Source organism: Argiope bruennichi, chromosome 2, assembly GCF_947563725.1.
Source record: "Argiope bruennichi chromosome 2, qqArgBrue1.1, whole genome shotgun sequence".
In the NCBI taxonomy this organism is placed as follows: domain Eukaryota; kingdom Metazoa; phylum Arthropoda; class Arachnida; order Araneae; family Araneidae; genus Argiope; species Argiope bruennichi.
In genome coordinates this window covers 138,497,871-138,511,842 of record NC_079152.1, presented here as the reverse complement: position 1 = coordinate 138,511,842, position 13,972 = coordinate 138,497,871, and the positions used below count along the sequence as shown (strand labels likewise).

General features: G+C 30.7%; 1 protein-coding gene across 1 annotated transcript in view; it reads left to right on the top strand.

Annotated features, from left to right (window-relative positions):
* The first annotated feature begins 426 nt into the window (after window positions 1-426).
* The window catches only part of LOC129960983 (retinal homeobox protein Rx3-like), a 51,209-nt gene continuing 37,663 nt past the window's right edge, over window positions 427-13,972 (top strand). The window contains exon 1 of the mRNA XM_056074769.1: window positions 427-1,585. Within this exon, the coding sequence (XP_055930744.1) occupies window positions 1,402-1,585 (184 nt within the window). The 5' untranslated portion in view covers window positions 427-1,401. The remainder of the gene's footprint in view (window positions 1,586-13,972) is intronic.

Below are 13,972 nucleotides of genomic sequence, written 5' to 3'. Positions count from 1 at the left end.
GCGCGAAAAGCACTCGAAGTAAATTAAAACTTTGACAATCAAAATGGATGTTTTTTTTTTCCCCCACCGTTTTCTCAGAATCCAAGAACCAAAGTCGCCAATTTCATTGCTCTGGAATTATCACAGCAATTTACTAAAAGAGAGAATATTCGCCAATTGACGCCAGGAAAAGCATAGCATCGCCAGATATGCTCCTCCCCCGTTACGAGCGGCAAGTGTAAGCAGCAGGAGGCGGTTCACGTATCAGCGAGCGAGTTGCAGAATTAGGCGGCAACCGAAGCGCACCTTTCATCCACCAATCAGAGACCGGCAACGACTTAAGCGTTTCTGGACAAACATTTCATTATCGGTACTCAAGGTTTCGTTTCGGGGGATAATTGCGTTAACCGAATAGTTTCCTTGTCCTGCTCTTTAGGAGGGGGTGTTTCCCAGCTGTCCGTCCACGCGTGAGAATCCGATCACCCCCTCCCTCGGCACCCTTCGCCGTTCTACGACTGAATCAGTTGTAAAACGTCTTTCAAACCATCAACAGTGGCATTCGTATTTCATCTCTGATATTTTCGGCTGGCGATTCAAAGGCGGCATAAAGGTTCGTGCAAATTTCCTTCCCAGATTCTGTATTAGACAGCTCTATTACAAATCGGCACTTGCAACATGAGGGAAGAAAAATAGCTCGTCTAGCAACATCGACAAATAGCTGAAAAATATTGGACGCAGATTTTATGAAGTTATTAAAGAATCTGAAGGACTGCACTTGTTTTTAAAAAAAATTCTCTCTTTATTTTTTACTATTTGATGACGAAAAACTTGTATTGATTTAAACTGCAGCAATTTTGCATCGAGAAAATACAATACAATTCTAAGGAAATTGTAGCTTGTTAATTGATGATAAATTCAAAAGACTGAGCATTTTCCAATGTCAACGCAAGAAAGTGCATCTAGGGACGACATTTAACTCTTGAATGAGACGAGAGTAAGTAATATAAGATGTGAGTAATATAATTTTGTATCCTCCTTATTGCAAAATGCGTGTAACATATAACTGAGCCTTCCAAACAGAACAACTTCCAACAGAAAAACAAGTGGAAATTTTCCAAAATTCTTTGAAGAAAAAAAAAGGATTTATAGAATAACCCCAATATAACAATAGAAAGCATCATCAAAAAATATTTTTTAAAAACAAAAGTATAGCAATAATTTTTGCACCAAGTTGAAATTTTTTGCTGGTTCAAAAATTTTTCCTTGTGAAATTTCCAAGTAAGCTAAAATTCGCAATAAAGCTCCTACACGTGGAATCTCGTGAACAAAGCAGCTTTACATATACATGCAAACTTGAACTAAAACTGATTTCTCGCAAATGTCTTCCGGCAGAACTGTGAACACTTCCTGATTTAGGCCAGAATGCAGGATTCGAGGCCCGCGCTTGATCGACAGTCCAACAGGTTCTCCCTGTACAGCATCGAGAGACTTCTGAACGTGAGTCGGGACGTTGTACGGCGCCCCAACATCGGTGATATCCAGGACGTCGTGGGGCCACGGAGCAAACCCGAGGGCGGCGCCATCGATTTCAGCGTCCACGCCAGAGGTAAGATAATCGAAGTCCCAGAGTAAGACAGGGCTTCCTTTCTCATTAATTCAGTTTACAGAAATGTACACTTATTTTGTTGAATGTCCTTTCATGTAGTTTTATAATCCAAATCCCTTAAGGTTTAAAAACGGAGTAAGGTAATATTTCGAAAAGTAAAATTATAAATGAAATAAATCGAATTTCTTAAAATATATCACATGAACAAAATGGATTTTATTTTATTTCCTTCATATTTTAGCAAGTCGTAGGGTTGCTGTTTCTTTTGTTTAAGAATTTTGTTGGCTTCCCTTTTTTTCGTTAGTCAGCAAATTAGAAAGCATCAGCTCTGCTCAAATTGTCCTAACAGTTATGTGAATGCATGGTCATGTGCAATTTTATCATCATAAACGTACACTTTCATAATTTATGTTAATATCTTTCTATTAATCACATTATTAGCATATTTGACGTTGCTTCCGCTTCTTGTGTATTCGACTCTTTTTTTCCTCTGTTTATTTTAATAGCTGAGTACTTTTAAAGAATAATTTCATTATTTCATTTTATTTCTTTATTTTGCCTCTAAAAGCAAAATATTCGCAATCATTTACTCAATAATTATAAATGAATTAAATAAAAAAAATTTCAAAATAAATGAAGCATTTTCATCAAAAGAAATAAAATAAATTAAACGTCATAGTTATTATAGTTGTTAGAACATTTTAGTTATTAATTAATTACTTAAAATGTCGTTAAGTTTTACCGTTGGCTAAAATATAGAATTGACAGTGCCCTTAATCATGTATTTTCATCTTTTTTAAATAAAAGCGTGACATGCATTGTGCGCTTTTTTATGACATCGTTGACTTGCTAATGAATGTTTAAATTGATGAAGAGGGAAAATTGTTTTTTGAAAACTTGATCTTTCTAAGTATGCGATAAATAATTATTTTAAGTTAATTTTCGAGGAACAATGGCAAACGATTCCCAGATTGGGAACATTTATCATTTTCTGGCTATGTTCTTCAATTTTCACAAAGATTGAATGTGCAGAATTATCTACAATTGAATCTCAGTACAGTTATAATCTTCATCTTAGTAATACCGCAAATCAATAAATTGCAAGCTTTTTTTTATTCATAAAATATTTCAAGATAATCAGATTTTTTTTTATCAACCTTTTCATCGATTCCATAGAATTCCCGAAATGATACCAAGAAAATCTGTTAAGTGATACAAAAAGAGAAAAACCATTATTAAAACTTATTGATTTCAGTGTTATAAGAATTTCTCTCCTGAATGCAATTATTAAAAAAATAATAAAAATGTTCTACAGATGAATTCATTAATTTGCATGCAAATACTTTTAAAGTCTTTGATCTTATGATCTTTATGTTTTTTATCTTTGAAGAAAGGGGGGGGACATTCTTTTATTTAGATTAAAACATCATTTCTTTGCTAAATATTCAAATCGGTATTAAAGAAGTTGCTGTTTAACCGAAATACACTTAACTACCCAGAGTATTTCTAGTCAGCGGGTGGCTTTGGAGTAAAACATGCACGTTAATCTATGCGCAAGCGTTATTTATACAAAAATGAAACAAACTCTATTTATTAATAAGATTCATTTCCTTGGGGATGAAACAAACTTCCATTAAGAGTAGATGCGATTACTTTTTGTATCATACAGTGATTTCACCCACAAAAAAAAAAAACTTTTTTTTTTTTTTTGCTTTGCATATATTTTATACTTCTAAAAACTGAATTCACCGACCTTTTTTTAAGTCGTTGATTGAAAAAAATAACGTTTCTATTACATGAATTATTAAAATTATTTTAAATGAACAATTCTGAGGTAAAAAAAGCAGCGTAATTTATTATTTAATTTTATAAATAGCGAATTCATTTCATGTATAAGCTTTATCTACCCTGCATTCAAAACAATTTAAAAAAATATTCTGAAAAATTGTGTACTTAAAATTTTTCTTTCAATGGAGCTGACTAAAATTGAGACTTCTCTACAAATTATTTGTTTTCGATATGTAATTGCATATTATAGATATCTTCAGTTTAATAAATTTATCAAGAAAATACAGGAGGAGAATTTGTTTTCCTGTATATTAATTTTAATGCCAAATTTTGTTCTAACATTTTATACTATCCATTTAAAATTATCAGTAACTATTTATACTTAATAATGTATTAAATATTAAAATTTGAAATTTCATTTTGATTTAATTATTCAAATTCTATACAGAGAACAATGATATATTTCAATTATTCAGAATCAGCATATTTCAATTGTTCTTTAAAATAACTAGATAGTGAAAAAAAAACTATATTTCATCTTTTATATATAAAATTAAATGGGCCGCTTTCATTTTCTAAATGATCCCAAAATAAAAGTTATAATTAGATAATAAAAGATAATAGTTCTCCTCAGATTCTTGATTTACTTTTCTTGTGTTTTCCCACTTTTCTGCCTTGCCCGGTCTGGATTTACTTTGTATTTTTGTCAATGAATGGCATTTTAAATATTTATAAGTTGCAGTTTAATATTGCTGTACAGTATCCGCCGTCCTTTGGGCATCGTGACGCTATTTTTATGTTTGTGAGTTTTACTGTTCCCGTTATAAAAGTTTTAATTCAATGTCTTGACTCCAGAATTGGATTGTGCACTGATTAATTTAAATACTTTATTTTTGTCAAATGAATGACAATGTGTACTCTTAATTACCACCCGTATTCTGGCGACGATTGTACGACATTTAGTACATGAATAATGTTTTTCTCCCGGGCGACCTTCAAGGATCATTGGGCAGAACAAGACCAAATCGACATTAAAATATAATCATTAGTAAATGAAAATATATATCTCCTGTTATTGTCCTTTTAAAGACCCGAAAGAAGATATTTTAATTAAATAAACATTTGTTTTTCAAAAAATTCTTAGTTTGGACACAAAATTGTTGAGCAAGAAGCAAAAACCAGAAATGTGGTCAAAGTAAAAATATAATTGTTTCAAGGTAGAAATTCAGAAATTTAAAGAAGGAAGGAAACTCTTTTTCCTGAAACTCCCTTATCTTCGAAAGAGCAATTAAAGTATAACTTATGTTTATATATACTCTATAGCTCACATGATCTATGAAATTAAGAGAAGACATTATTTTATTTCAAAAATAAAGGGAGGGAATGTCAAATTTTTTTATCCTGACTTTCATAAAAAGGCCATCTTCCTTTTCTTATTAGCACCTATTATCCATCCTGTAAGAAGCTATAACGAACATCTTCGTTTATCTGAGAAATGCTGGTCAAGGCAGACATTTATCTCTAGTTGTTTAAGAAGGCAGTTTATCGAAATTCGATTGGATTAAGATTTTTATTTTGACATCCGTGGGTATTTCGCATGTAGGATTGAGGGTGAGTAAAAGCATGCAATAAGACAAATCTCGTTGAAACTGTTTTATCTATCCAAGATTATATCTCCCACATTTCAATACATTCACGACCTTCCGAAATGTTTGTCTGTAATTTAAGAAAATGGTAGCAATTAAATTGCATTTTAAGTATATATATGAATTGCAAAATAACTTCATTTCTATAGGATTTGTCTCAATTTGGTTTCAAGGATTTATTAAGTCAAAGCAGTATAGTCATCGATGTTTCTAATTAAGCACAAACGTCATCCAATGAAGTTATTTTATAGAATAGAAATTAAAATGGATTTTCAATTCCAAAGTGAAATTCTTTCGATGCGAGTAAGTCACACACTTCTTTAACGCTCAACTGAAACTGTTTCCTGGTTTGAACTGTTTATGCAGCTGTGGTTTGAAAATAATAATGAACTTTGTACAATGCTGATTCATAGCTTATTTGAGGTTCTAGACATTTATTAATACCTGCTAATTTAATTTATCTCAGATATTCAGGTATTTATTTTTTAATGAAATTAACGTTTATTAAATGATTCAATTCAAGGTCAAACTGTTACGAAGTGTCAGAAGATTTCGAAATCATTTTCAACTTTAGCAAAGTTTTTGAACCTTATATCTAGCAATGTCTAAGACACTAACTAGCCTTCTTAGTGTTAAAAAGACTTAGAAAATCTGTGCATTCAACATTGTATCCTTAGGTCTCAAGTTATTTAGATTTGAATAATTAAATTAATGAACTGTAATTACATATGATAAAATCTTTAACATTTGTCTTGAAATGCAAGGAGAGGAATAAAAGAATATATGAATAGATTAATCATTTTTTAAAGATAAAACTCTTGAAATTAAAGAGAAATGTCAAAGACAAAATTTCTTAACTTGTTTCTCTTTCTCAGCCATTATATAAAGAAACATAATAACAATTTACGGCTGAAAAAATTTCGCCATCTCTAAATATATAGATATATTTGCATAAAGCGATAATTTATAAGCAGAATGTAATCTATTTAAATAGTTTATTTGCAAATTTTTATTAAATGTTTCAAGCCAATATATTCTTCTTAGATATTTTTTGTTTGCAAATATTAAGGGCGTTGAAAAAAGTTGCGAAAATATATGCCGAGCAATATTGCTCTGTACAATATCTTTTTTCGAAACCACTACATTTTTTTTTTCAGTGATAGGAATAATCATAAAAATATATTGAATATATCGAAAAAAAAAAAAAAAAAAAAGATGGCGTTTCATATCATCTGAAGATAATAATTATGAATGGAAAATTTCTCTCGTGAGTTAAAATATATAATATATTACATCGTAGAACAAGAAAATAAATAAAAAGAAAGAAATATGAAATGAAAATACCGAGAATTTATTTTCTTAATTTGGATAGTGTATAATTTGTACTAAATTACTTCTTTGCCCAAGATATGATTTGATTTATTGGAAAACGCACCAATTTCTAATTTCAGAATAGCTATTGAACACAATCTTTTAATTTTGAAAAAAAAATCACTCGTGTTTGAAGATATAAACTGATGCTTATTTAAGGGTTTTTTTTTTTCTCAAAGATTGTTTTTTGTCAACTCGTTATTTTTAAAAAATAATTTAATAGTATTCTAACTGATTTTTTTTATATTATTGATAACATCAATTTAATTTTGATTTGATTTATTAACCCAATTTTTTTATTTATTGATAATTACTTTTAAATTAAGTAACTAAGCGAATTATTAAATCTAAATCTAATTCATTTTATAGTAGATTAGAATTATTTTTCAATTATCATTGCAGCAAATATGCAGTAAGCATAAATGAAATGCAGTTATTTGTATTAGACTTGCAAATTGGCAAGAGAAACTTTGTCTTCAATTTCAAGCATAATAATCTGATAATGATAATAATTTGATATATTTTTTAAATAAAAATTTTCGTGTTATATTAAAATAAGTTTAGAGCCTAACAAAGAAAGTTAAAGTACCTGTTTCTTACCACACCCCATGTGCGCAGCTGCAAAACCAACTGTGAACATAGAAACGTCCTCAGGATGCATGAAATGTCAATTAGGAGAAGGGATTTTGGCTCAAGTGTAGCCCTTGACATATAACCAATATCTAAAAATAAATAAATAAAACTAATAAGCTCTTTTCGAAATTCGTTATATAGATGCAAAAGAGAGGTTAAAAAGCTGAATTACAATAAATATTTGAAGGCTATGTTTATAAAGTTATAAGGCAGTGTACAGCCATAAATTTTATGTTGATTATATTCTTATAAAACTTTAGTGAAAGAAAATGAAAGCATCACGTTTCGGAAAATTTCTAACAATTAACGAAACATATATTTTAGTTAGTTTAATTGTTCTTTTTAACTCTTCGACAATAAAGAGTTTTGTTAAAAATCAATTAAAATTTACTTATTGTTATTGCTTACTGTTAAAAGTTACTAATTTTCTATTGTACTTAGAATACGTTTGGAAAATTCATCCGTCTTTTTCTAGAAGATGATTAACTGAATTTTCTTTCAAGCAAAAGGAATTTTTTATCAAAAAAAGGGGGGAGGGGGACCCTTGAGTAAAAGCCTTATTTTGCAATTTAAAAACCACCTCTTAATGTTTCTACAAACTTGTGTTACTCTGAATAATAGAAAAGTGCATCTTTATCCGATATCATTTACAAACTGAAATTCCATCATCATTAAAATGACTTTTAACACATGTCACCCCAGAACTCGTGATATTTGGGGGGGGGGGGTAGCAATCACTTTACCCTTCGACTGAAAGCTTGCCGACTTCCTTATCTATGTTTTTTTTTTTATATGATTGTCTTATTTCCGTTTTCCTTATAGATTTGTCTTTAATGTATTCTATTTTCCCCCTTTCCTTGAAAAACGAATGTTTCAAATTCGTACAATAACTATGCGTATTGAAAAGAAAGGTTTTAGAGAGATAGTTTGAATAACGTATTTGTTCATTTGTCTTCAGGAATCTAATGTTTCAGTATTTCGAGGGGCCGTTCAAGATGGGAAAAAGGATTATTCCAAAAATATCACTTTTAGCGGAAAAGAAAGTTTTCATGATCATCCAAATTAGAAACAGTGCAAGTTATAAAAACTGCCATCTCAAAAAACGATCCAATCAACTGAATAATGACGGATCTTTATATCTCGATTTGAATTGAATTCATTTAGTATTAGTATTTTGTGAAAGGAAAAGTTCTATTAAGGATTTCAGAGACATAATCGTATATATATTTTTGTAACATATATGATCTTCAAATATTTCTTTAATTGAAGATGTAAAATACGATTGAGTAGAAATTTGGTTTATGTTGGTAATGAGTAGCCATTTGGTCGGTAATGAGTAGCCATTTGGCTTTGTCATTCTTAATGTGCATTACCTTTCCGTAAGCATTTTAGTTTCAGGGAATTTTTGAAAAACTGTTTTCAGCTATATTTTACGTGCTTGAAACGAACATGACTAGTTTTGACTATGAGCTCTTACATGTATGTATTACAGTAGTGTTATTTAATTTAACACATTCAATTAAGCTTTGAATGATTAAATATGATTCAATTGATTGAAAAGAGCCCACTAACACTTCTGTAAATTTAATATAGTTTTATTAAAAATGAGAACACACACACACACACATATATGTTATATTCCTAAAACTTCTCTTGCTTCACATTTTTGAATGAGCCTTTTGCGCAATTTGTAAATTCTCACAGTAATTTTCAATCAATCAGTCTTCTTTCATCTACCCTGGGGATTTGTTATTCATTTCTGTTAGGCCCTTGTGTAATCGTCATCTCATCCTCCACTAGTATCACCAAGATTTTCAGGAAACGGTCTGAAGAGCTGTATTTAGACCACGAGTGTCAAATTAAAAACATTGATCTTAGCAAATTTTGCAAAATTTTTTACTTAGTTGCAAAAAAATGTAGCAAATCCTTTAAAATTTAAGCAGATTTCTGAAATCAGGGGAATTAGATAAAAATAAACAAATTGTTATTTGATCCTTTCCCAAAACTTCTTTTCGTGACATTCCAGACGGATCTTTATTTGCACAATCTTTTTAGCAGATTCTATTAAAAATAAGAGACCACATCAGTATTTCATCTACCCTGGTGTTGATCTTCCAACGTCCGGATGAAATCGTTTGCCTTCGTTCGTTCATTGCTAGTACATCGCAGATTTTCAGGGAAGCGGTTGCTTTGAGAGTAATGACCTTGATCGCACTGTGACTAAGGTTTCTGAAGATTGCTGTTAACGAAATCAAAATAATTGTCAGTCTCACGATCCCTCCGACAGCAAGGGCAAGAACGTTTCCGCCTTGTCTTGTTTATGGAAGGAACGTCGAACGAGGATTGCTTATGACTTTGCGATAATTGAAATTTTATTTTTCCTACTTATTCCGGGCATTTCTTAGTTCTGTGTTCGTAGAGCAGATCAAATGCTTTCATGAAGCTGCTTCAAGAATATGTTGGGGCAAGCAGGGTGGCGTCCGCAAGGTTCACGAATGACATTTCCTTCTCCAACACTCACGTTCTCTAGAATGGCTTATTCTTTCTTATCCTATAATATTGTTTGTTTCTGCTCTCTCATAAACGCCAGAAGTAAGGTTATTTCTTTTGCTATGCTTGCTGATCAAGGGGATAGTAAACCATTTCTAAATTCACACAAATTACTCCGCCTGCCCCCCCCCCCTTCTTCAGTCTTTTCCACGAAAAAAGTTGTGATGTTGTATTCCCCCTTTTTTATTTTTCATTTATTTATTTTTGATTGTGGAGAAGAATTCCAAAAACTCTAAAATGTGAATGTTTCTAAGAATCTCGAGTTAGGACAACGGCAATCATAATACTTTCTCTATATGTTCTACGAAAGAAAAGAGAATAAGTAATTTTATATCTATAGATAAATGTTCCGAGGTGATTTTAAGTGCGAATGCATTTGAATAATTCTTTTTCAGAAATTGGATTCAGCCAATAAAGCAATGTGTGGCATTAAAGTATTTGGTATTCTTTAAGAAATTGCTCTACTTGAAGTTGCACCTTTTTATTCATTTATTTTTATACAGCGATTTCTTACAAATAGAATGACACAGAATATTATTGGGGTTTAAGAAATTTGGCAAGCATTCTTTGTCAGATATTTTAACTTTTCTAACAACTTAAAACTATTTAGAAAAAGAATCCTCCGAATTAAAAAAAATCACACACACACACACACACACACACACACACACACACACACACACACACACACACACACACACACACACACACACACACACACATATATATATATATATATATATATATATATATATATATACCAAGTAACAGTCCAACAGTACTGTTGGACTATACCAAGTAATAGTCCAACAGTACTGCCCCTTCGTGACCCGGAAAAAAGAATGAAAAAGATGAGACACTTTTTGTAAAAATTTTTTACCTACTTCTGGTATGTTCTTTCCTTTTTGTTTTAATAATTGGTTATGAGAGTTCTTATATAGTTTATTTTATGTTATTGTATTTTTGCTTAATTTGTGGTCGTATTCTTTTATAATTTTTTGTTCTGTTTCATTTCTATAAAAATGGTGTATCTCTTAGGTCTTAATTTCAGGGGATTTTCGGGTCACGAGTTGTCAATACTGTTGGACTAAGGTCTGATTCCTCACAGAAAAAAATCCCATTTTTTGAATCCTTGTCTGAGGGGGACTCTTGAGAAAGTCTTCAAGCCGAATTCTTATTTTATGTGGTTTAATTTTGGTTCTATTTTTTTTCCATTTTAATTTGGTTTTTATTACTAATTATTACTCTCTCTCACTCTCTCTCTCTATATATATATAATGAAAAAACTGTCATTGTAATAAAGAAAGATGAAAAAACTGTAACTGTAATTGTAAAACTGTACCTTATTGAAAAACCCCATTGGAGTTATCATCACTACCCCTTGCCTAAGCTCTCTGAAGTAATTGAAAGGCCATTTATGTTGTGTCGACAGCACAGAACTAGGCACCAAGTTTGTATTTTAATGTCATCTTCGGTCATGTAAAACCTGTACTGTAGGAGAAGCATCTCGTCATCGGAGAAAATGTAAATTGACTCAAGAGCCTTAATTTGCTCATTCTAGAAGTGAGAACCAAACCTAATACCGAAAAATTTTCATTCCTATAGTTGAGGTTTCCTCCATTGGATGCCTTATTCAGAAAAAAGATTGACATTGCACTGTAATGCACATGTGGAACCAAAAGGATAAACTGGGAATAAAAATATTCAGATAAAAAAACATGTAGACAGCAGAAAGAGAAAGTTCCTTTTAAAAACGGTTTATTTTTCTGATTTCTCGGTTAAAAATGATAGAAAGATTAGCTAGTTGATGGGTTTATATATTCCATGCCAAATCAACTACATAAGTGAAATTTTGAACTGATAAAAGTTCGGGATAATGTAGTCCCCAATGAAAGCAAATATTTCTTTCTTTTTCCATACAATTTTTAAGTTAATAACTTGTTTTATAAGGTTTTATATTTTTAAAATTTAACTACATTGAATTGCTAAAAGCAAAACTGATGAGGTGGGGGGGGGGCACAGTTTTCATGTTTGAAATTAGCATTTCAAATATAGTCAAAATTGTTTTAAAAATCTCTGGTAAGAAAACACTTTTTTTGTTGCCTATGTATTGTTATTAATTTTTATTGTATTTTTTTGTTTTATTTTAAAATGTATCAAGAAAGATATGAAATTGCATTGATTTAAGAGAGTGCTGAGTAATACTGTAAAGAAGATTGTATAATGAAAAAACAAAACAAAAACTATTTTCAATTTTGGAAAACACTGTATCAACGTCCAATTCTGTACATTCAGAAGACAGCATATATAATTGTAGGAGGAATTTTAAAATCTTTAATTATTGCTTTATTTCTAAAAATTGGTGAGAAAAATATCCATCAAATAAATAACTCAACACTTTTTAAATCGTTATAATAAACATTTTATTATTATAATCTAATTTTATTAAATTTCTTCAGCCATTCCGATTATTTCAAATTGAATTGAAGAAAATGTTTAGTTGATTTAATAATAATCTCTACTTTTTTAATATAAGAGAGATAATACAAGTTTCTTTGTGTCTTTACAAAACAATTTGTCACTGAGTTACCAAATGTAGCAGATATACTTTGGAGAATTGGGATTTGCCTCCAGTAGCGATTGCTTGATATTTAGATTCATTAAAAATTAATCTATATTTTAGCGTTTTCTCACAATAATTTCCAAAATATTAATGTTGAAAACTGAATTTTATGCCATTGACAATTCAAAGCCTTGTCTTTTTAACTATACAAATTTGATTGTCATATTAGCTCTCCCTAAATTTTGGAAATTTTTTTTGTCAGTCTTTTTTTTTTTTTTTTTTTTTTGCATGATTTTTAATGATGGATTTCTTTTTGAACTGTAATCCCGAACCATTTTCATTGCTTCTTCAATTATTTAATATCCGGGGTAGCTGATCCGGGATAGCCTGGTTGGTCGGGCGTTGGACTCGCATGCCTTAGGTTGTGAGTTCGAACGTCACCACCTGAAGACTCTCCGTGTGTGTGGTGGCTGGCGCACGTATAAATATGTCGTGGTCACAAAGTCCTCAATGTCGAGAGTAATACCACTGGGGGTATTGGTTAAAAGATGATCGTTCTCTTATTCAAGTCTAAATTACGATCTGTGGATGAGTGAAATGCATGAATGAAGTCCGCCCCGTAAAAAGGGTTGTGACGCGTGAGTGTGTATGTGCCATCTTCATATGAGCTAGAAGTCAGACTTCTGCCCTCGGGGGCTCAGGGGTCTTTATCCTTAGAAGCTACTGCTAAAAAACTTGGCTTAAAATAGTCACACGACAACAATAACATATTCAATGACGTGATTTAGTTACATTGTTTTAAGCTAAGAAAGAAGGATTCTTATTCATATTTGTGTAACTCCTATGGGAAATTACAATAAGTGATAGTTAGAAAATAGTTTATTTTGAAAATTATATTTTTAAACAGCCTTATGATATCATGGGACTTGACTCTACTAGTATAGTTCATGTGCACAATGAACAGAACAGACATTTTGTTTCAAACCACATCGCTCTTTTCTAACTTCTAAAAATGTCAGGAAAAAAAAAAAAAAAAAAAAACGATACGAATTTGGAGCGCGCCGACGCAGTTTCGATGGAATCGAACTACAAACGAAAGATTTTCTACCTCTGTATCTGCAAGTCTGTTTTATTTCTTGGTGCATAGTAACCATAAAACGTAAAATTAGAGACTTAAAAGAAGACATTATTTTAAAATCATAAATTCAATTTATATTCTTTACAATTAAGTTTTTAAATTTTTTGAAAAGCATAAAATTTTATAGAATTATTTACTATAAAAGACTGAAAATTAATATACCAATGAGAATAATCCCAAAACCACGAATACATGCTGCATTCTTCAATCATCACACAAAGTTGGTCTTATCTTTCATATTTAACTACTAGCCGCCTTTGGCGACCAGCCGGTTCGCCAATCTTAATGTTCGTTAAAATTTTCATAATTAAATATTTTATGCAATTCCTACTTTAATAGCTTCTTCATCAAAATATTTTTAAACTTCAAATTTTGATAGGCATATAATTCACTCATAATATTATAAACGCCTTCAGTCATAACGTAATATGTATCTCTCTCATTTTCTGTTGGCTCCCATAGAATTTATACTTTAAATTAAAGTGGAAAGGATTAATCTGCAATTAATATAATAATATTTTTTACTAAAACAAAGTATTTTTTTTTTTGTAATATGATTATTGAAAACAGTCACTGAGTGTTTAAACTTTATGGGCACTAAAAAATATCTTTCTTAATTTATGTAATATTTCAAAAATTTGTCAACAAAATTTTCTCAGATTCATCATGACCAGATTGATTAATTAACAATGTTTAAT